Source organism: Ranitomeya imitator, chromosome 1, assembly GCF_032444005.1.
Source record: "Ranitomeya imitator isolate aRanImi1 chromosome 1, aRanImi1.pri, whole genome shotgun sequence".
Lineage (NCBI taxonomy): Eukaryota > Metazoa > Chordata > Amphibia > Anura > Dendrobatidae > Ranitomeya > Ranitomeya imitator.
Window position 1 is genome coordinate 703,255,757 of NC_091282.1, and position 20,592 is coordinate 703,276,348.

Here is a 20,592-nt window from a genome sequence, read left to right on the forward strand (position 1 = left end):
GTCAGGTTCCAGGTCCGAGTAATCCTCGGACAGTACATCAGAAACCGCCTTGGCTGATTCCGGAGAGGAGGATCGGGAAGTAGTCGTCAGCTGGGAGAGACGGAGCAAGAGGAAGATCTAGAACGACGCTCCTGCCTACATATCTTACGGCCCCTGTTGGTAGGCACAGCCGGTAAGTCGTGCAATCCACTGGCGACTGCAAAGGAAAGGACAGGCAGTCAATAATGGACACCAGTGTCTGCAACACCTTGGTGAGGTCTGTCACAGACTGCGACAGAGAGGAGGCCTACACTGATGTAGAAGGACCACTATCACAGGGAGCAGTAGGGGACTCCTGGGTAGCAGGCACAGGAAGAGCAGACAAAGTGCCTGATAAGAGAAGAAGAAGAAGAGGCAGAAGGGTGAAAGCGCTCTCCATTAGGATTAGGCATGATAAACAGAAGACCCACTAACTAATGCAAGAAGGTTAGGGGACAGAAAGATATATGCTGAGGAGAGTGTCAGTCTGCAGAGTAGAGCTACTCTCAGTAAGATGCAGGTCCTGAAGTCTGCTTCCAGGCTGTAAAACAGTAATCTGAAGGCCCTGAAGACTACTTCCATGCTGCAAGAAGAGATTCCAAGTTCCCTGCAGAGATGGTGCCAGGTTCTGGGTCCAGATGCTGGCAAATGGCGACACATAGAGGAAAAGGAGGACCCACAGAGGAAAAGTGTGCGCAGAATACGCACCACTGAGGAAAAAGAAGGGGCGTGACACAGAGCTAACCGCAGGAACTAAGAGGAGGGGGCGTGATAGCGATGGGCAGGAGAAGAAACCCGCCCGAAGTTGCCGGGAGGTGGAGCTAAACGCCAAAAACAGAAGTGAAGCCAATGACGGGTGGGAGAAGAGCCCGCCGAAAATGTTTGGAAGAGGGGTGGAGCTAACCACCGCTGAAGCCAGGGCTTAGATTTAGAAAAGGCGGCTGCCGAGATAGGATAGTAGCTTGGAAGCCCAGAAGTTACCTGTAAGGTAACCCTGCACCCCCAATGTAGCTAGAATTAAGAGTTAAACAGGCCCTATATACACCAAAAAACGGTCTATTCCCAGAATAAAGCTCTAGGGATAACGCCCTGCCTCCATACCCAATTCAAGAACCCTATTTAGGGGCAGAAAGATCTTGTCCTTCCTTCCTTCCATCCATCATCCCTGTTTTCATTTCCGCTTTATCTTTTTCCTTAACATCTTCATCATCTTCCTCTTTACCAAAGTCTTCTCCTGTCACCTCTGGACCGGAAACCTGATTTAAGAAGAGAGGAGATGTACCGTTCTATCCTGAAAAAGAGACCTTCGTTAGATGCCGAGACTCTTGTGGGACGTCCGTGACACCTGAAACTGACAGGCTCCAGTGGGCGAGTGGGTAGGAAACGGGGGCCAGGACTAGTGATTGGATCACCTAAACCTTCTTCATGCGTTGGGGTCTTGCTGGCTAGAGATATGATAATACGGGGTGGCAGTACACGCCGTACTCGGTCTCTAAGCGGGAGTACAGTGTGACTGTTCACACTGTATCCCTCCAGAGGTAAAGGAGAAGATCCATCTAAAAAAGAAGACACGTTACAAGAAAATGATCAAAACCAAGGTTGATATGGATCTAGTGCCAATCAGTGGGGTGTACACTGCAGAGGAAGAGCTAACTTTTTTTGTGCATGGTGTCAGCCTCCTAGTGGCAGCAGCATACACCCATGGTTTCCTGTGTCCCCCAATGAAGCGATCGAGAAATAGCAATTTAATTGAGATGGGGGAGGGGGTTTGGACCCAAGGAGAACGAGAAGCTAGCACTCGACAATTTGAAGAGTTTTTTGACGGTGCAAGTGAAAGGAGACAATGGTCCCATTGCAGCTGCTTCGTTTGCCAAGACACAGATCGTGTCGGCTTTCCCCACTTTGCCACCAACGCTAGCATCTAGGACCAGGAATGCGGCTCACACTGCGCTACCAATGCAAACCTAAGTATCCGTAATTCCTCTGGGCAAGTGTGCACATATGGCGCCAGTACCACTGTATATTTTGAGATTTACTCGAGCCCTGCGGGTGCAACGCCATACGGCACCCCCTCTCTTTGGGTAGATGGTGCATACACACCATCTGGGATATCCTCTATTTGGATTACTGGCTATACACGCATACACAGGGTTATGCTTTTGGCCAGCCTTTCTATTGATTACACTGGGGAACACAATTTTTTAAGAGTTAGGTCAGACAACTGTTCTTAATTAATTTTCGGATGCTGAATCCAGAAATGATCTCAGTTTTTCTCTATCACGTCAAGTTTTTGAACTATAGGATTTTTGTCTTCTCAAAACTATGTAAACTAATGTACCTAAAAAGTGTTTTTTTTTTTTAAACAGTACAAATATGAACAAAAAATGAAATATGTAAGAAATAGGCGTGACAAAGTTGTGACTACTCTTACAAGTTGCCACGTAGCTCTATATGAGTCGAATTGTAATCAGATAACAAGTCTTATTACAGATATCAGTGCAATTGTGCTTCTCTGGCAGGTAAGTTGTGGAGGAAAAACTTGACGTGCTAGAAAAAAAACTGACTACATTTTTGGAATCAGCATGCCAATTTTAGTATAAATCAGCTCAAAAACCTAACTCAACAGAAATTTTTTTTCAAATTGTTCCCCTGTGTTATCCTAAAGCGACATAACTACTCATAGAAACGAACCACTACACAGGCACTATTGTGATCAAGGCCACTGGGTGACCGAAACGTTAAAAAGATTGCCTCACTAGTTGTCGCTTCGTTTCCATCACCATTTTTAATAAAAGATTCACCTAAGCAACTTTTTTTTTTTTTTTTAATTGGATGAGTGCAGTGATTTTCTTACCTCAAAAGTTTGGACCCAACTCCTGCAAATCTTTGGGTCACTTGCATGATATCCTTGACAGCTTTTTAACAAGACATACCTATTAATGACATCGTAGGCTTCTTCAGTCCCAATGGTACATAGAGCATTGACTGCTGCATAAGTAGGAGCAAGATGAGGCTGCTGACAGGGACCACCTCCAAAACCACCAGTAGGAGCCTGGCACCGTGCTAGAAACTGGCAAACACTATAGCACAAAATAAAGAAATAAAATTGGTAGTTAGAGGTTTATGAGAGTCATGTGGAATGAAGACCATAATTAAGTAAAAAAAAAAAAAAAAAAGCTCAGCGAATAGGATTATATACAAATTGAATACACTGCTGCCTGCAACATACTTCAGCATGACCGGTTTGGCAGTGGGTCAGTAATGGTGTGGGGTGGCATTTCTTTGGAGGGCCGCACAGCCCTCCATGTGCTCGCCAGAGGTAGCCTGACTGCCATTAGGCACAGAGAGGAGATCCTCAGACCCCTTGTGAGACCATATGCTGGTGCAGTTGGCCCTGGGTTCCTCCTAATGCAGGACAATGCCAGACCCCATGTGGCTTGAGTGTGTCAGCAGTTCCTGCCTAATGGAGTCATTGAAACTATGGACTGGCCCACCCATACCCCAGACCTGAATCCGATTGAGCACATCTGTGACATCATGTCTTGCACCATCCACCAACGTCACGTTGCACCACAGACTGTCCAGGAGTTGGCGGATGCTTTAGTCCAGGTCTGGGAGGAGATCCCTCAGGAGACCATCCACCACCTCATCAGGTGCATGCCCAGGCGTTGTACAGTAGGGAGGTCATACAGGCACATGGAGGCCACCCACAATACTGAGAATCTTTTACTTGTCATGAGGCATTTCCACTGAAGTTGGATCAGCATTCCAAATCCTGACCTCCATAGGATATTCATTTTGATTTACATTGATAATTGTTGTTTTATTGTTCTGAACACATTCCACTATGCAATGAATAAAAATTTGCAACTGGAATATTTCAGAGATATCTAGGATGTGGTATTTTAGTGTTCCCTTTATTTTTTTTGAGCAGTGTATATACAATATACCCATTGAAATTTCTGCCACAATAGCAGAACCACAACAACCCACGCCATGAGATACCGTATATACTCGTGTATAAGCCGAGTTTTTCAGCACTTATTTGTGCTGAAAACGCCCCCCTCGGCTTATACACGAGTCATTGTCCCAGAAGACAGTGAGGGAGAGGTCACAGAGGCAGGAGCTGACTGCTGCGGCTAAAGCCTGTGCCCGCTGCTAAAGAGAAATGAATATTCACTGCATTGGCAAATATTAATTTCTCTTACAGTTACAGCTGCAGCCACCCGCTTCCACGGGTGCCCGCTCATTAAGGTATTGAATATTCACCTCTCTCCACTCACATAGGCATGGAGAGAAGTGAATATTCATTCCCTTAATTAGCAGAGACACGTGATCGCTCGGCTGCAGGAGTTGCTGGCACCGGAACAAGATGTTGCGAGGGCGCGCAGAAAAGCAAAGTAGGATGTTTTTTTTAATGCTTTTCTCATGGGGACTACTCATGCAAGGATAGGAATGAGGAATAAGGAATAGGGAGCCATGCAGACAAAGGACGGGGATGAGGGGACAATGCATACCCGGCTTATACTCGAGTCAATACGTTTTCCCAGTTTTTTGTGGCAAAATTAGTTGCCTCGACTTATACACGAGTATATATGGTAATTTGCCTGCCTGGTGTCAGTGTTAAGAAAACCACTAGAGTTGAGCAAAAAGCTCCTCCTAGCTTCCGCCATCCCCAGGGCCTCTTCCGATTCGTCGGCCAGGGACGATGTCATACATGTGTCACACGGCAATGAACGTGGTGCGCCGGTCGTACTGATCAGAATGATTACAGATTCATACATTGTACATCACTGTGTGCAGCGGTGAAAGCTATTTTATACAAATGCCCTTGGACAACTAAAAATAACCAGGTTATGAATCTTATATAAACTTATTTTTCATGATATTCAAGGCAGAGAAATAGTTCAGGGACAAGTTGCTATGAGAACTGTTATTCCTATAGCTTTGCATATAAAAGCTCTGGCTTCTGCAGCCCGGGAGCATCTGCACAGCTTCATATCTTCCACATGCAACCTTAAAGAGAACCGGTCATCGGCAACTACAGGAATAACATGTATGTAAAGGTGCTTTAATGCTGAGTAAATATGTAGTTAGATTCCTGCAAAAAGCATTTGTACAAGAAAGGTATGCAAATGATCTGCAAGTGCATTGGAAGGACATTGCACTTGCAGCTCTCTGCCTATTCAGGGCACTGAAACAGGAGTGACCTGTCAGAGACAAGAGGCAGGCAGCGAATAGGAAGAGGCAGGAGAAGTGTGAGAGCAGTGCCCACCCCCAAAATTGCACCTCATTAGCATACAGCTAATCGTTTTGACGATGCGGAGAAAAAAAAGAAATTGCTACCAGCTGGGTCCTACGCATCGTCAAAACGACGCATGCGGAAGCATCCGCATACAGCAGCATGACCCGCGTACCTAATGTTAAAGATAGGTACGCAGGCCGCATGCAGAAGTAGGCAGTGCTAGTGGCGGAGGTGCGGCCGAGGGCAGGGCTTCATGGAGGAAGTCCGCTGCCCTCCGCAGCTCCTCAAAACGCTAATGTGAAACCGGCCTAAGTGCAGGAATAACAGGATTTTTGGTTGCTTACCGTAAAATCTGTTTCTTGAAGCCTCCATTGGGGGACACAGGAACCATGGGTGTATGCTGCTGCCACTAGGAGGCTGACACTATGCAAATAAAAAAGTTAGCTCCTCCTCTGCAGTGTACACCCCACCGACTGGCATTAAACTCTTCAGTTAGTGAGAAAGCAGTAGGAGAAAGAACAAGGTTGAAAAACCATAACCACAAACTTGAGAACTGTAAACGTGAAAACAGTCAGAGAACATATAACAAAAACATTGGGAGGGAGCTGTGTCCCCCAATGGAGGCTTCAAGAAACAGATTTTACGGTAAGCAACCAAAAATCCTGTTTTCTTTATCGCCTCTCATTGGGGGACACAGGAACCATGGGACGTCCCAAAGCAGTCCCACGGTTGGCAAAAACAGACTTCCATCAGGTCAGAGGACTCACCACTGCCGCCTGCAAGATCCTTCTGCCTAGGCTGGCGTCCGCCGAAGCGTAGGTATGGACCTTGTAGAATTTGGCGAACGTGTGGATGGAAGACCAAGTTGCCGCTTTGCAAAGCTGTAGGGCGGAAGCCCTGTGGTGCACCGCCCAGGAGGCGCCGACTGCCCGGGTAGAGTGAGCCTTAATCCCAGGAGGGGGCACTCTGTTCTTGACCCGGTAAGCCTCCAAAATTGCCATTCTGATCCAGCGAGCAATAGTCGCTTTAGAAGCCGGTTGGCCTCTGCGCGCGCCATCAGGAATGACGAAAAAGGAATCAGTCTTCCGGAAAGTGGACGTTCTGTCCAGATAGATCCTCACTGCCCTGACAAGACACAAAAGAGAATAGTAAAACCAAAAACACTCAGTTTGAAAAAATGTTGCAGTAATCCGCAAGTGCTAGTAAAAGATGTAAAAAACAGGGTATTTGGTTGATACGTTTTTTGCAAAAAATGTATACTAAGCTGCTCTACCAATCTTCACGGTATACCCTTATCAGAGCAGTCCTAACTAATGTATGCAATCCCTATCTGATGTATTTAAAAACCTGATCATCTGTATATAACCTGTGTGAACAGGGTTCAGAGAGGAAAAATCCATGTGTGCATACAGGGTAGAACAGCTTTTGTGCAGATAGCCCAAGAGGAGTGGTGGAACTCCCCAGTCTTGTAGACACAAGAGAACAATTATGGAAACAGGAACACATGGGCTACTTGCACAGTGAACAAGTCTGTATGATCATGTTCACACACCACCAAGAAACCTGAAGACACAAAAGAGAATAGTAAAACCAAAAACACTCAGTTTGAAAACATCTTTTACTAGCACTTGCGGATTACTGCAACATTTTTTCAAACTGAGTGTTTTTGGTTTTACTATTCTCTTTTGTGTCTTCAGGTTTCTTGGTGGTGTGTGAACATGATCATACAGACTTGTTCACTGTGCAAGTAGCCCATGTGTTCCCACTGCCCTGACAAGGTCCAACTTGTTCAACGATCGCTCCAGAGGATGAGTCGGAGCTGGACAAAAGGAAGGTAGAACGATGTCCTTGTTGAGGTGGAAGGTGGAAACCACCTTAGGAAGAAAAGAAGGTGGGGGCCGGAAGACCACCTTGTCCTGGTGAATGACCAAAAACGGAGGACGGCATGACAGGGCCGCCAGCTCGGAAACGCGGCGAATGGACGTGATGGCCACAAGAAAGGCCAGCTTCCACGATAAAACTGATAGCGGAATCTCCCTAAGAGGTTCAAAGGGAGAAACCTTCAGAACGTCCAGTACCAGGTTTAAGTCCCATGCCTCCACAGGGGCCCTGTACGGCGGGACGGCGTGGGCTACCCCCTGAAAGGTCTTAACCTGTGGCCGAGAGGCCAAGGTCTTCTGAAAGAGGATGGAAAGCGCAGAGACCTGACCCTTCAGGGAACTAAGAGCCAGGCCCAAATCCAGTCCTGCCTGAAGGAAGGCCAAAAGAGAAGGCAGGGAAAAAACCATAGGCGGAACGCGGTTGGACTCGCACCAACGGAAGTAGGCCTTCCAGGTGCGGTAGTAGATCCTGGAAGACGAAGGCTTCCGAGCCTGAATCATGGTGTGAATCACCCGGTCCGAAAGGCCGGACGCTCTTAGAACCGCGGTCTCAACAGCCATGCCGTTAAACTGAGCGACCGAGAATTCGGGTGGCAGATCGGACCCTGGGACAGCAGATCGGGCCTGTCTGGAAGGCGCCAGGGAGCGTCCGCGAGAAGGTTGACGAGCTCCGCGAACCAAGCTCTCATGGGCCAATCCGGGGCGATCAGGATGACCGGCACCCCTTCCGCTTTGATCTTCTTCAACAGTTTGGGAAGTAATGGAAGGGGTGGGAACAGGTAGGGCAGCTCGAACTGTGACCAAGGAATGGCCAGAGCATCGACGCCCACTGCGAGAGGATCGCGGGACCTGGAGACGAACTGCGGAACCTTCCTGTTGATTCGAGACACCGTGAGATCCACATCCGGAGTTCCCGATCGAAGACAAATCTGATGGAAGACCTCCGATGCAAGGACCATTCCCCTGCCGCGAGGCCCTCGCGGTTGAGGAAGTCGGCGGCCCAGTTTTCCACGCCGGGGATATGCACCGCGGATATCACCGGAACCGTTGCCTCTGCCCAAAGGAGGATCTTGGATACCTCGGCAAGGGCCAAGGAGCTCCGAGTCCCCCCCTGATGGTTGACATATGCCACAGCCGTGGCGTTGTCCGTCTGGATCCGGACTGGAAGGCTCCTGAGGATCCTTTCCCAGTGGCGGAGGGACAGAAAGATGGTCCGAATTTCGAGGACGTTGATTGGCAGAGATGACTCCTGCGGCGACCAACGGCCCTGAACCGTCAGGTGGCGAAAAACCGCACCCCAGCCGATCAGGCTGGCGTCCGTTGTCACCACCTGCCAGTGAACCGGAAGGAAGGACCTGCCCTGGGAGATGAGAGGTGACGTCAGCCACCAGTTGAGAGACCGCTTGACCCGAAAGGAGAGTCTGATCGGCCGATCCAGGGAGAAGACCGACCTGTCCCACTGAGACAGAATGGCTTGCTGAAGGGGTCGCGAATGGAATTGGGCGAAGGGAATCGCTTCCAATGTAGCTACCATCCTCCCCAGAACCTTCATGGCCGATCGGAGGGAGGGAGGCCGAGGACCCTGGAGCAAGCGTATGTCCCGACAAAGAGTGAATCTCTTGTCTTTGGGAAGGTAGACTCTGCTCTGATGAGTGTCGAATAGCATGCCCAGAAAGATGATGCGCTGAGAAGGAATAAGGCAGGACTTCTTCCGGTTGACCAGCCACCCGAAACGGGCTAAGGTGTCGAGAACAATGGACAGGCTTTCGTGGGCCTGAGCAAAGGACGGAGCCTTGATGAGGATGTCGTCGAGATATGGAAATAGGACCAAGCCTCTGACTCAAGATGGCCATCAGCGCCGCCATGATCTTCGTGAACACCCTTGGCGCGGTTGCGAGACCGAACGGCAGGGCGACAAACTGAAAATGATCTCGTTGCACTGCGAAGCGCAGGAAACTGTGATGTCCGGGAAATATCGGGACATGGAGGTAGGCGTCCTGGATATCTATTGAGCATAGAAACTCCTGAGCCTCCATGGAAGCAATTACTGAACGAAGGGATTCCATTCTGAAGTGTCTCAGGCGAACTCTCCTGTTCAGCAATTTGAGGTCCAGAATGGGGCGAACCTTGCCGTCTTTTTTCGGTACCACAAAAAGATTCGAGTAGAAACCCGTGAAGCGTTCTTTTTCTGGGACGGGAACGATTACCCCGGATTTGAGCAGAGAAGCGATGGCTGAGAAGAAGCCCTGAACTAGAGCGGGATCTCTTGGAGGATGGGATTGGAAGAAACGATCCCGAGGTCAGGAAGCGAACTCTATTTTGTATCCCGAGGATACAACTTCCCTGACCCATGCATCCTCTACTGCGGAAATCCAGACGTCCCTGAAAAGGAGAAGACGGCCGCCCAATCTGGGAGTTGGGCTGGAGTCTTGCCGAGAGTCATGCCGAGGTGGATCTTCCAGTCCTGGGCCTGGAGGATCTACCCTGGGAGAAGCGAGGACGCCAGGACGGAGTGGGCCTAAAGGACACCGCCTTCTTCTCTTGACGTGCCTGTGGCCTCTGTTGCTGCTGGGAAAAGGAGTTTGACGCAGCAAAGCGACGAAAAGGCCGAAAAGAACGAAACTGTCGTCTAGGAGGAGGGCGACGAGGCTTAGCCTGGGGGAGAAGAGAACTTGTACCCCCGGTGGCGTCCTTAATTATTTGGTCCAGCTGGGAACCAAAGAGACGAGAGCCCTGAAAGGGCAGACTAGTGAGGGACTTTTTGGAGGACAAGTCCGCCTGCCAGGCCTTGAGCCAAACGGTCCGGCGGATGGCAACGGCATTGCTAGAAGCTTGAGCCGCACAAGACGCGACATCCAGGGAGGCGGAAACCAGATATTCACCAGCGTGGGAAATCTGGTTGGCAAGTTCCGCTAATTGCGCGGGAGGCGCCCCGTCCAGGATACCTCGCCGAAGATCCTTGGCCCATTTTGAGATGGATTTTGAAGCCCAAGTGGACGCAAAAGCTGGACATAGAGCCGCTGAAGCTGCTTCAAAAGCAGATTTCGCGAAGGATTCTATAACTCTATCGTTAGAATCCTTCAGAGATGCTCCGCCGGACAGAGGAAGCACCGTGTTGGTGGACAGCCTGGACACAGGTGGATCCACCGAGGGAGAGACCGTCCAAATGGCGGTAAGTTCTGGAGAAAAAGGATATAGCACACCCAGGCGTTTTCCCCTCTGAAAACGCCTAGTGGGGTTCTCTCTCTCTCTGGACAAGATTTCCTCGAATTCAGGATGAGGAGCGAAAAATTTAGAAGGTGGTTTGGCCCGTCTAAACGAAACCGCCTGATCTGCGGGTTCTGTAGAGGTATCCTTGATGCCACAGGTTTGGTTTATTGCCCCAATGAGGTTCTGGACTGTCTCACTCATGGTGGCGATTTGGTTAGGATCCAGCTCCGAAATATCCTCCGAGGGCGCATCAGATAATGCCTCGCCTGACTCAGGGGAGGAGGATCGGTGGGACACCAACCGCGGGGGAGGGCCGAGCGGCGAGATGGAGCGCGAAGAGGACTCAGACCGACGTTCCTGTCTGGACCTTTTGTGGCTTATCAAGGAGGGCTCGGACGGCGGTTCCTGCGACCCGCTGGCCACTGCAGGGGTCTGCAGAGGTAACCGATCCAGCGCGGACACTAGGGTTTGAGATACCCGTGTTAAATCGGCCACCGATTGTGACAGAGAGGCGGCCCAGCCTGGGATGGGGGGGGATCACTCTCGGGCGGAACAGCCGGGGGATCCTGGGCGGTGGGAACAATCGGGTTGCTGCAGGACTGACACAGCGGGGAGGACTGACCTGGGGGAAGTTTGCTGTTACAGGACGAACATGCAAAGTACGTGACTAAGGCAGAAGATGAAGAGGTAGGGGGACGAGAGCGGCCCCCTTTAGAGGTAGACATTTTGAGGGACCCTGAAGATGCCAGTGGGTTAGGGGACAGTGGGCAGAGGGGGGTGTCAGTCTGCAGTGCAGCTACTCACGGACCTGGTCCTGGAAGATGTCCCACTTGTCGATGGAGTGCCCTGAGGAGCTGTATTCAGCGCAGATAGAGCTGTGCCCACAGAAGATGCGTGCGAAGTGTGGGTGCGCTAGCGAGAGCTGGTGCTGCTGCCGGTACAAAGCGGTGCTCACACCAGACGAGTGTCCCAGGAGGAAGGGGGCGGAGCCAGACGCAGGGCACAGTAAGTCGGGCGGGAAAAAGCCCGCCCGCAGAACCGGAAGTGAGGAGCCGAGAAACCGGTAGTAGGCCCCGGCCTAAGCCGGGACCTAAATTAGAGGCCGGCGCCGCCGGAGAAGGGAACCGCGGCGCCGGAGCAGTGCGCCACAGGGACTGAGTAGAGCGGCAGCCTGCCAAGGCTGCTCGGGAAAGCGGAAGTGGCGGGGTCGCGGCGCCAGAAGTAGGCCCCGGCAGAAGCCGGGACCTAAATTAGAGGCCGGCGCCGCCGGAGAATCGCGGCGCCGGAGCGCCGCAGAAAGTAAGTGGCACGGCATCCTGCCAAGGACACCGTGCAGACACAGGACGCATTGTGGCCGCCGAGCAGTGAGACCGCAGGGGGAAGCGGCAGCCTGCTAGGCTGTGACTCTGTAAGGGAGACATAGTGGCTGTGCGGCTGCAGGGAGAGAACTGCGGCCGCCAATGAAGGAGAGCTTAGGAGGAAAATGAGTTACTGCCCTTGCGGCTGTCCCTGGGATCCCTCTAAAATAAACGCCATGAGAGAGGACCGGGGGACATCTGGAGAAAAGATCCCGGGGGAATGGAGGGGAAATACTCACCTAAACATCCCACGCCGTTACTAACCTGAGGGGAATGAGACGTCCACGGAGCTGTGATGGACGTCCTCGTCTCCTCCAACCGACAGGCTCTGGTAGGCGAGTGGGTGGGGGACGGAGCCAGGACCGGACTTCTGAGCACGCTTCTGTGCTAGGATCTTGGTCCTGGAGAGGGATCTATGAGGATACAGGGTGGCAGTACACGCCGTACTCATAGTCCGCATTGTGGGAATACAGGTGTGTGACTGCTCACCCTGTATCCCTCTGGAAAAAACCTGAAAAGAAACGACGCACATTGAGGTAGATAATGGGTATTATTACCTACCGATAATTCGGTTTCCAGGAGTCCATCCTGACAGCACATTAGTACATTGGAGGACGTCCTCCTCCTCCTTGCAGGGACAGGAAGCACAACACGAGAGGTTAAAAGGTCCCACTCCACCCCCTTTTCCTCAGTGTTTTGACAAGTACCACACCATGGATAGATATACTTTTGAAACTTTATTTGACCAAACATATTACAGCATATGAACTGGCATGCATAGGGGGGGAAATAACGGTGCTGTCAGGATGGACTCCTGGAAACCGAATTATCGGTAGGTAATAATACCCATTTTCCAGGACGTCCCCCTGACAGCACATTGGAGAATACCAAAGAAAACTACGTTTAGGGTGGGACAACTGCTTGGAGAACTTTCCTCCCATAAGACGTCTGCTGAGCTGCTACTACGTCTAGCTTATAGTGCTTACAGAACGTGTTTACTCTGGCCCAAGTTGCTGCCTTGCAAATCTGATCTAGTGACGCTCCTGCTCGCTCAGCCCATGATGCTGAAACAGCCCTAGTAGAGTGAGCTTTAATCCCTGTTGGGCACGCTATCCCTTCTGATGCGTAGGCTTTTGAAATTATAGTAGTAATCCATCTAGCTATAGACGCCTTGGAAGCTTTTTTACCTTTATTCTTACCTCCAAATAGGATAAAAAGATTAGAATCCTTCCTCCAGGAGCTAGTGGCCTCTAGATAGTTTAATACTGCCTGCCTAACATCCAGGGAGTGTAAAGCCTGTTCTTTTTCATTAGAAGGGTTCTCACAAAAGGAAGGTAAAATTATTTCCTGATCTCGATTTTTTGCTGAAGCTATTTTTGGGATAAAAGCTGGGTCTAATTTTAGGATTATATGATCCTCTCTGACTTGAAGATATGGATCCTTAATTGATAGAGCCTGAATTTCCCCTACGTGTTTAGCTGTTGTAATCGCTACTAGGAAGGCCGTCTTCCAGGTACGAACTGAAATAGGCATGTCCTCCTCTAGAGAATAGGGATCTTTACATAGAGCCCTAAGGACTAAATTTAAGTCCCATGTGGGAGCTAGCTGTCTCAAGGTAGGCCGTAATCTTTGGATAGCCCTCACAAATCTGATTATCCAGGGGTGGGAAGCTAATGGATAATCCAGAAAAGTACTAAGGGCCGAGATCTGGACTTTAATTGTACCTGGCCTGAGCCCCAAGTCAAAGCCTGCCTGTAAGAATTTTAAAACTCTAGGAACATCCAAGACCCCCGGAATCACAGCTGACCCGCCACTTCCCATACAAAATTTTTTCCAGATTTTGTGGTAGATGGCTGAGGTGACAGGCTTCCTACTAGCCTGGATGGTTGTAATTACTTCATCTGAAAGACCTCTGGATTTCAAGATGTCCCTCTCAGGATCCATGCTGATAGATGCAGTCTCTCCGGGTTTTGGTGTAAAACAGGCCCTTGATGAATTATATCCTTCCATAACGGGAGCATGATAGGGTCTCCCGTTGCCATGGCCCCCAACAATGGGAACCAACTTCTCTTTGGCCAGAATGGTACAATTGTCAGCACTGTTGCCTGGTCTTCCTGAATCTTCCTGAGCACTATTGGAATAAGTGCTATTGGTGGAAATGCGTAAGACAGAGGTTCGCTCCATGCTTGACTTAAGGTGTCGACTGCTTCCGGCATGTCTAGAGGGTTGAGGGAATAAAATCTGGGAACCTTTGAATTTTTCCTTGTGGCGAATAAATCTATCCTGGGCGTTCCCCAACGGTGGCAAAGAATTTGGAACATTTCTTGACTTAGTTCCCATTCGGTTGGAGAAACTTTCTTTCTGCTTAGATAGTCGGCTAGTATGTTCTGTGACCCTTCTAGATGCACTGCTGTTATAGATAAGACAACGTCTTCTGCCCAGGCAAATATTCTCTGCGCTAGACCTTGAAGCGCTTTGTGTTTGGAACCTCCTTGATGCCTCAAAAAGGATACCGCTGTTACATTGTCGGATAGGATTTTTACATGTTTGTCCTTTAGGCATGAACGGTTTCTTCTGAGAGCTTCCCAGACTGCGTATAATTCTCTGTAATTTGACGACATCTGACTGATCTCCTCGGGCCACTTGTCCTGAAAGAATTTTCCTTCCAGGTGCGCTCCCCATCCCCACTGACTTGCATCTGTGGTGATTATCACACAAGGGGTTGATATCCAAGGGATGCCCTTTTTTAGATTGTAGTCCTGGATCCACCATCGTAGTGATCTTCTTGTCTTTATTGATAGCTCTAGCCTCTTGTCTAATGTGGAACGACGTCGATCCCATACCATGAGTATCTGTTCTTGTAAAGGCCTTGAGTGAGCCTGAGCCCATCTGACACACGGAATGCATGCTGTCATCTTCCCCAAGACTTTCATAGCTGCTCTTATCGTCACTGGACTTCTTTGGAATTCTAAGATCATCTTTTTTAATGAGGTTCGTTTGTCCCTTGGTAAGAAGGACTGCCTGGTTGTAGAATCCAAGAGTACTCCTAGAAATATCTTCTGGGATTCTGGCTTTAAATGTGACTTTTTCCTGTTGACCACCCATCCTATTTCCTCTAATACTGCTATGACCCGATCTCTGTGTTGTAGCAGAATGGCCCTTGATCGTGCCACAACCAGAAAATCGTCCAAGTATGGAATTATTGTTATTCCTTGGTTTCTTAAGAAAGCCACCACCTCTGCTACCAATTTGGTGAAAATTCTTGGGGCGGATGCTAGACCGAAAGGGAGGCATTGAAATTGGAAGTGGCAGGTCATGTCCGAGAGACTTACCGAGAATCTCAGAAGCTCCTGAGAAGAGAGATGTATCGGGACCTGATAATACGCACTCTTCAGATCGAGAGTGCACATTACCGAATCTTTGTTTATAAGATGAATGATGGACCTGATCGACTCCATTCTGAACCGTTTGTATTTGACGAAAACGTTCAGAGGTTTTAAATTTATTATTGTACGGGATTCCCCTGACTGTTTTGGAATAGAAAAAAGAGAGGAATAGTGACCTGCACCTATTTCTGGAGTAGGAACCCGAACTATAACCCCGGAGTCGAACAGTTTTTGTAGGTCTAGAAACATAGGGGAATCTTTGGCTAACATTGTTGGTAAGATACACCTTTGAGGTACGCGGGATATTAACTCTATTCTGTAACCTTCTGAGATTATCTTGAGGACATAATCGTTGTCTGAGATCTGACTCCATTGTTTGAGGAAGAAACTTAATCTCCCGCCTATTCCTATGGCGTCATTGTTTCCTTGGTCTATAGCCAGAACCGAACAAGGAATTCCTACCCCTTCTATTCTGAGCGTAGGAACTCCTAAAGGATCCTCTACCTGATCTCCATTGTTCTCTATACTCTGGAAATCTGCGGGGGGGTGGGGGAGGGGGGAGAGGCCTCCTCCGAAAGGGCTGAAACTTCTTGGGTTTATCCTCGGGAAACCCTCTTTTACTATCAGCTGCTGACTCTAGGATGTCATCTAAAGCCTGACCAAATATTCTGGAACCTGAAAATGGAATGGCGCATAATTTATTTTTGGATGCATTATCCCCCGACCAAGATCTAAGCCAAATAGCCCTTCGTGTTGCATTGGACAAGGAGCTATTTCTAGCCGCAAATCTCACAGATTCAGCTGATGTATCTGCCATAAAGGCCGTGGCTGACTTAATGATAGGCAGAGAAGCAATTATATCCGCCCGTGAAGTCTTATTAATTAAATGTTCTTCCAGCTGTTCCATCCACAGGAACATGGATCTCGCTACAGAAGTAGCTGCGATGTTAGTTTTTATTAAAGCTGCTGAAGTCTCCCAGGCTCGACGTAAAAGGATATCCGCCTTGCGATCCATTGCATCCTTAAGACTAGATGAATCTTCGAAAGGTATGGATGTTTTCTTTGCCACCTTGGCTAAAGGGACATCTACCTTCGGAATCTCTTCCCATGTCTTGATCTCTTCTGAATCAAACGGAAGACGGTTTTTAAACTCTCTGGACATCACCAATCTTCGCTCCGCATCTTTCCATTCTTGTGAGATCATCTTACGTATGTGTTCACTCACCGGGAACACCGTCCGTTCCTGATATGTGAGCCCTCCGAACATCTGATCTTGTCTAGACCTCGGCTGGGGGTCTTCTTTCACCTGCATAGTACGTCTGACCGCCTGGACCAGTTCTTCTGTTTCTTCGACTGGAAAGTAGTACCTTTTCCCTTCTTGTTCTTCTACTGGCAGTTCTCCTTCTTCTTGATCAGAACCTCTATATTCTGATTCCGCCTCCGACGAACCATCCTGAACCTCCTGTTCTGGATCTTTCCTTGGTCTTTTACAAGCCGGGCCCGGACTGTACACTTCCCGTTGTGACATTGAAGCTAAGGAATTCTGGACCTCCTCCCGGATTATATTCCTCATTTCGGACAACATTGATGGTTGTTCTTCTCTGACAATTTTCTTAATACAAGAGCTGCACAGATCCTTCTTGTATGTTTCTGACAGTTTTGTGTTACAAAGAGAGCACCTCTTAGATTTAGTCAATACCTTGCCAGACTTTTTAGACTGAGGGAGGGGAGCTTGACTGGCCTCTTTATCCTAAATGTAATAATAAGGACAAGAATGGCTCAGTATGTGCAGGCGTATATTTGAGTACTCTGCGCATTGCGCACTTACCCCCATTTCCTCATTCCTGTTCTCCATATCTTCTGTGGAGAAATGCCACTATAAGTAAGTGATCCTTATGGTAACAGATGTAAAAAAGGGATATAGCAGCGACTGCTGCACTCACCCTTAGACTCCGGCATGTCTGCAGCAATCTGGTCGTACGGACCTTACTGTGTCCTGTAGCCAATTTCTCCAGGGATGCCCTCTAGCGCTTCTTACCACTAGAGGAAGCACTGGAAACATCTGCGAGAGCCCCTCTTTGCGCTCTTAAGCCTGCTCATTTCCGCGTTCCACCAGGTGGAACGCACGCCGAGATGGCCCCAACCCCGGATGTGACGTCACCTTACCTGCGCCTGACACCGGAAGTATCGCGCCTGTCTTATTAGTCCTACTTCCGCGTTCCACACAGTGGAACGCACGCTGCTGGATCCTCTAGCGGCGCCTCTTCTCCTGGCGCCCGAACCGAGAGCCCCCCACCGGGAGGAAGCGGTTCGACCCAGGAGCTCATCCGCTCTACTGGTCTTTATGGCAGAGGGACTCCCCACCGGGAAGTTTCTGCCTGGGGCTTAGTGGAGCGGGGGAAGGATATTGGCGTTAGCCGCACGATCCCCCGAGCCTCCGGACTGGTGAGTCTTCACGCTAGTATAGCGCTCCTTCTCTCGTGTGTCCCTCCATGCAGGGACAGGAAAAACACTGAGGAAAAGGGGGTGGAGTGGGACCTTTTAACCTCTCGTGTTGTGTTTCCTGTCCCTGCAAGGAGGAGGAGGACGTCCTCCAATGTACTAATGTGCTGTCAGGGGGACGTCCTGGAAAAGGGTCTAATGAAAGACCCATGTCCACCTCCTACTGACACTAAGCTAAACTGAAGAGTTTAATGCCAGTTGGTGGGGTGTACACTGCAGAGGAGAAGCTAACTTTTTTATTTGCATAGTGTCAGCCTCCTAGTGGCAGCAGCATACACCCATGGTTCCTGTGTCCCCCAATGAGAGGCGATAAAGAAAAGGCAGTTGAAACAGCACTTTCTTGGGGAAAAAAATGCAAAAGTTTTAAATCTTTATGATACACTCCATTATCATATCTTGCTTCAAAGACTGATCAATAACTCAATTTAAAAAAGGTTTAGTTACTTTTCAACAGTTTAAAGATTTAAGTAATGTGATGTATTGACAAAGTGTCTCAACTACTTATACACAGATATAACATGACAGTCTGTATTATAATCCTCAGATGCATTCACAATTTGCCAGTTTTCACAGCTGAGAGGTGCACAGTGGAGTCTTTCCACCCAGCACTATATACTAATCTGAAGTACAAAAAACTATTGCACTGTATTTAGAAGCCCGGGTAAGAGGTTACGGATTTAAAGCAGCACTCCTATCCAAATTTTTATCCTCTTAATAAATTGCAATCATCATATTATATAGCACTGTGTACTTACAATTGCTCATTTTACCTTTCCACCCAGCTAATTCTTCTCTTTTCCATTAGCGCTATGACAGCACGTGATAAACAACTGACTAGCTGAATCCTTCTAAGCTCTATGTAAAAACAGGTGGTCAATTTTTCAGGAACAAGAGACTAACTGTTTCTACATACACTAGAGAATGGAAGAATTTGCTGGACAGAAAAGCAAAATGAGCAATTGTAAGTAGACAGTGCTACAGGATGACTGCAACATACTAAAAAGATAAAAACTTTGATGGCTGTGCTTCTGTAACAAACAAACTTGCTGACTGTATCCAAAGACAACCAGTATGAAATGTCAATGAAACGTTATCTCTAAAAGAGTATATTCACATGTCGCAGATTTGTCAAATGGGTTGTCCAGGCTTGGGGTTCAAGTCTGCCGTTACTATGTGACTGCAGACTTGTGAGTCCTCAGAATTCTCTGGTACCAGGAGAGAGCAGGTTGATAAGTGACCGCAAGTTTACGATTTGCATACCAACGGCTACATGCCGAAAAGACGTGTGCAGCATCGCTTAATACAAGTGACACATCTAGTCAGATCACATACTCGCGGTCATGCGTACTTCCGCTCGCAGAGAATCCTGACAACACGTACTGTGAGGATTCAAAAGTTGTCAATCACATAAGGTAACTGTAGATTTGAGCCCGAATCATGGACTACACTTTAACAAAATTTTTTCGGAGGCTGAAAATTGGCTTCAATCTTCAAGTTCCAGTCAGAGGAATCATACACTTCTGTAACAAAAATGTCGAACACTTAACGTAACTAGAGGACCCTAAAACCAGAGAAAATGATCAGATCCTGTATTTAGGAAGATAATAAAACCAACGCTCACCTTGATGCTACAGATTCAGGGATGGGTTCATCTAATAAGGTTAGACTATGCACAATCCAATAACACAGCCAGGGCCGGCTGGCATCTAGGCACTACAATAAGAGGATTAAAAAAAAAAAAAAAAAAAAGTGATGTAGATTAGCTGGGCTTAATCATATAAATAAGTGACACATTATTTACGTGTAAGGCTCTGGTCACACATCCATTTTCCATTAACCCCTTTACCCCCAAGGGTGGTTTGCACGTTAATGACCGGGCCAATTATTACAATTCTGACCACAGTCCCTTTATGAGGTTATAACTCTGGAACGCTTCAACGGATCCCGGTGATTCTGACATTGTTTTCTCGTGACATATTGTACTTCATGATAGTGGTAAAATTTCTTTGATATTACCTGTGTTTATTTGTGGAAAAAATGGAAATTTGGCAATTTTCCAACTTTGAATTTTTATGCAATTAAATCACAGAGATATGTCACACAAAATACTTAAAGGGAACCTGTCACCCCCGTTTTTTGAGATTGAGCTATAAATACTGTTAAATAGGGCCTGCGCTGTGTGTTCCTATAGTGTATGTAGTGTACCCCGATTCCCTATGTATGCTGAGAAATAACTTACCAAAGTCGCCGTTTTCGCCTGTCAATCAGGCTGGTCAGGTCGGGAGGGCGTGGTGACATCGCTGGTTCTTCCTCAGCTTTACGTTGGTGGCGTAGTGGTGAACAAGCAGCGCGCGATCTGCGCTGTAATCCCTTGCATCGGTGGGGGCGGCCATCTTCCTGGGGCCGCGCGTGCGCAGATCGAGTGCTCTGCTGCACGGGGCTTCAGGAAAATGGCCGCGGGATGCCGCGCGTGCGCATTAGAGATCGCGGCGGCCATTTTCCCAAAGCCGAGTTTGCATCTCGGCTTTGGGAAAATGGCCGCCGCGATCTCTAATGTGCACGCGCGGCATCCCGCGGCCATTTTCCTGAAGCCCCGTGCAGCAGAGCACTCGATCTGCGCACGCGCGGCCCCAGGAAGATGGCCGCCCCCACCGATGCAAGGGATTACAGCGCAGATCGCGCGCTGCTTGTTCACCACTACGCCACCAACGTAAAGCTGAGGAAGAACCACCGATGTCACCACGCCCTCCCGACCTGACCAGCCTGATTGACAGGCGAAAACGGCGACTTTGGTAAGTTATTTCTCGGCATACATGGGGAATTGGGGTACACTACATACACTATAGGAACACACAGCGCAGGCCCTATTTAACAGTATTTATAACTCAATCTCAAAAAACGGGGTGACAGGTTCCCTTTAAGTAACATTTCCCACATGTCTACTTTACATCAGCAAAATTTTGGAACCAAAATTTTTTTTGTTAGGGAGTTAT

At 48.6% G+C, this 20,592-nt stretch overlaps 1 protein-coding gene across 1 annotated transcript in view; it reads right to left on the bottom strand.

Annotated features, from left to right (window-relative positions):
- Positions 1-20,592, bottom strand: part of FNTB (farnesyltransferase, CAAX box, subunit beta) — a 92,801-nt gene that overhangs the window by 24,987 nt on the left and 47,222 nt on the right. The window contains exons 4-5 of the mRNA XM_069731735.1: positions 19,221-19,312; positions 2,952-3,098 (exon numbers count right to left, since the gene is read on the bottom strand). Coding sequence (XP_069587836.1) covers positions 2,952-3,098; positions 19,221-19,312 — 239 coding nt within the window. The remainder of the gene's footprint in view (positions 1-2,951; positions 3,099-19,220; positions 19,313-20,592) is intronic.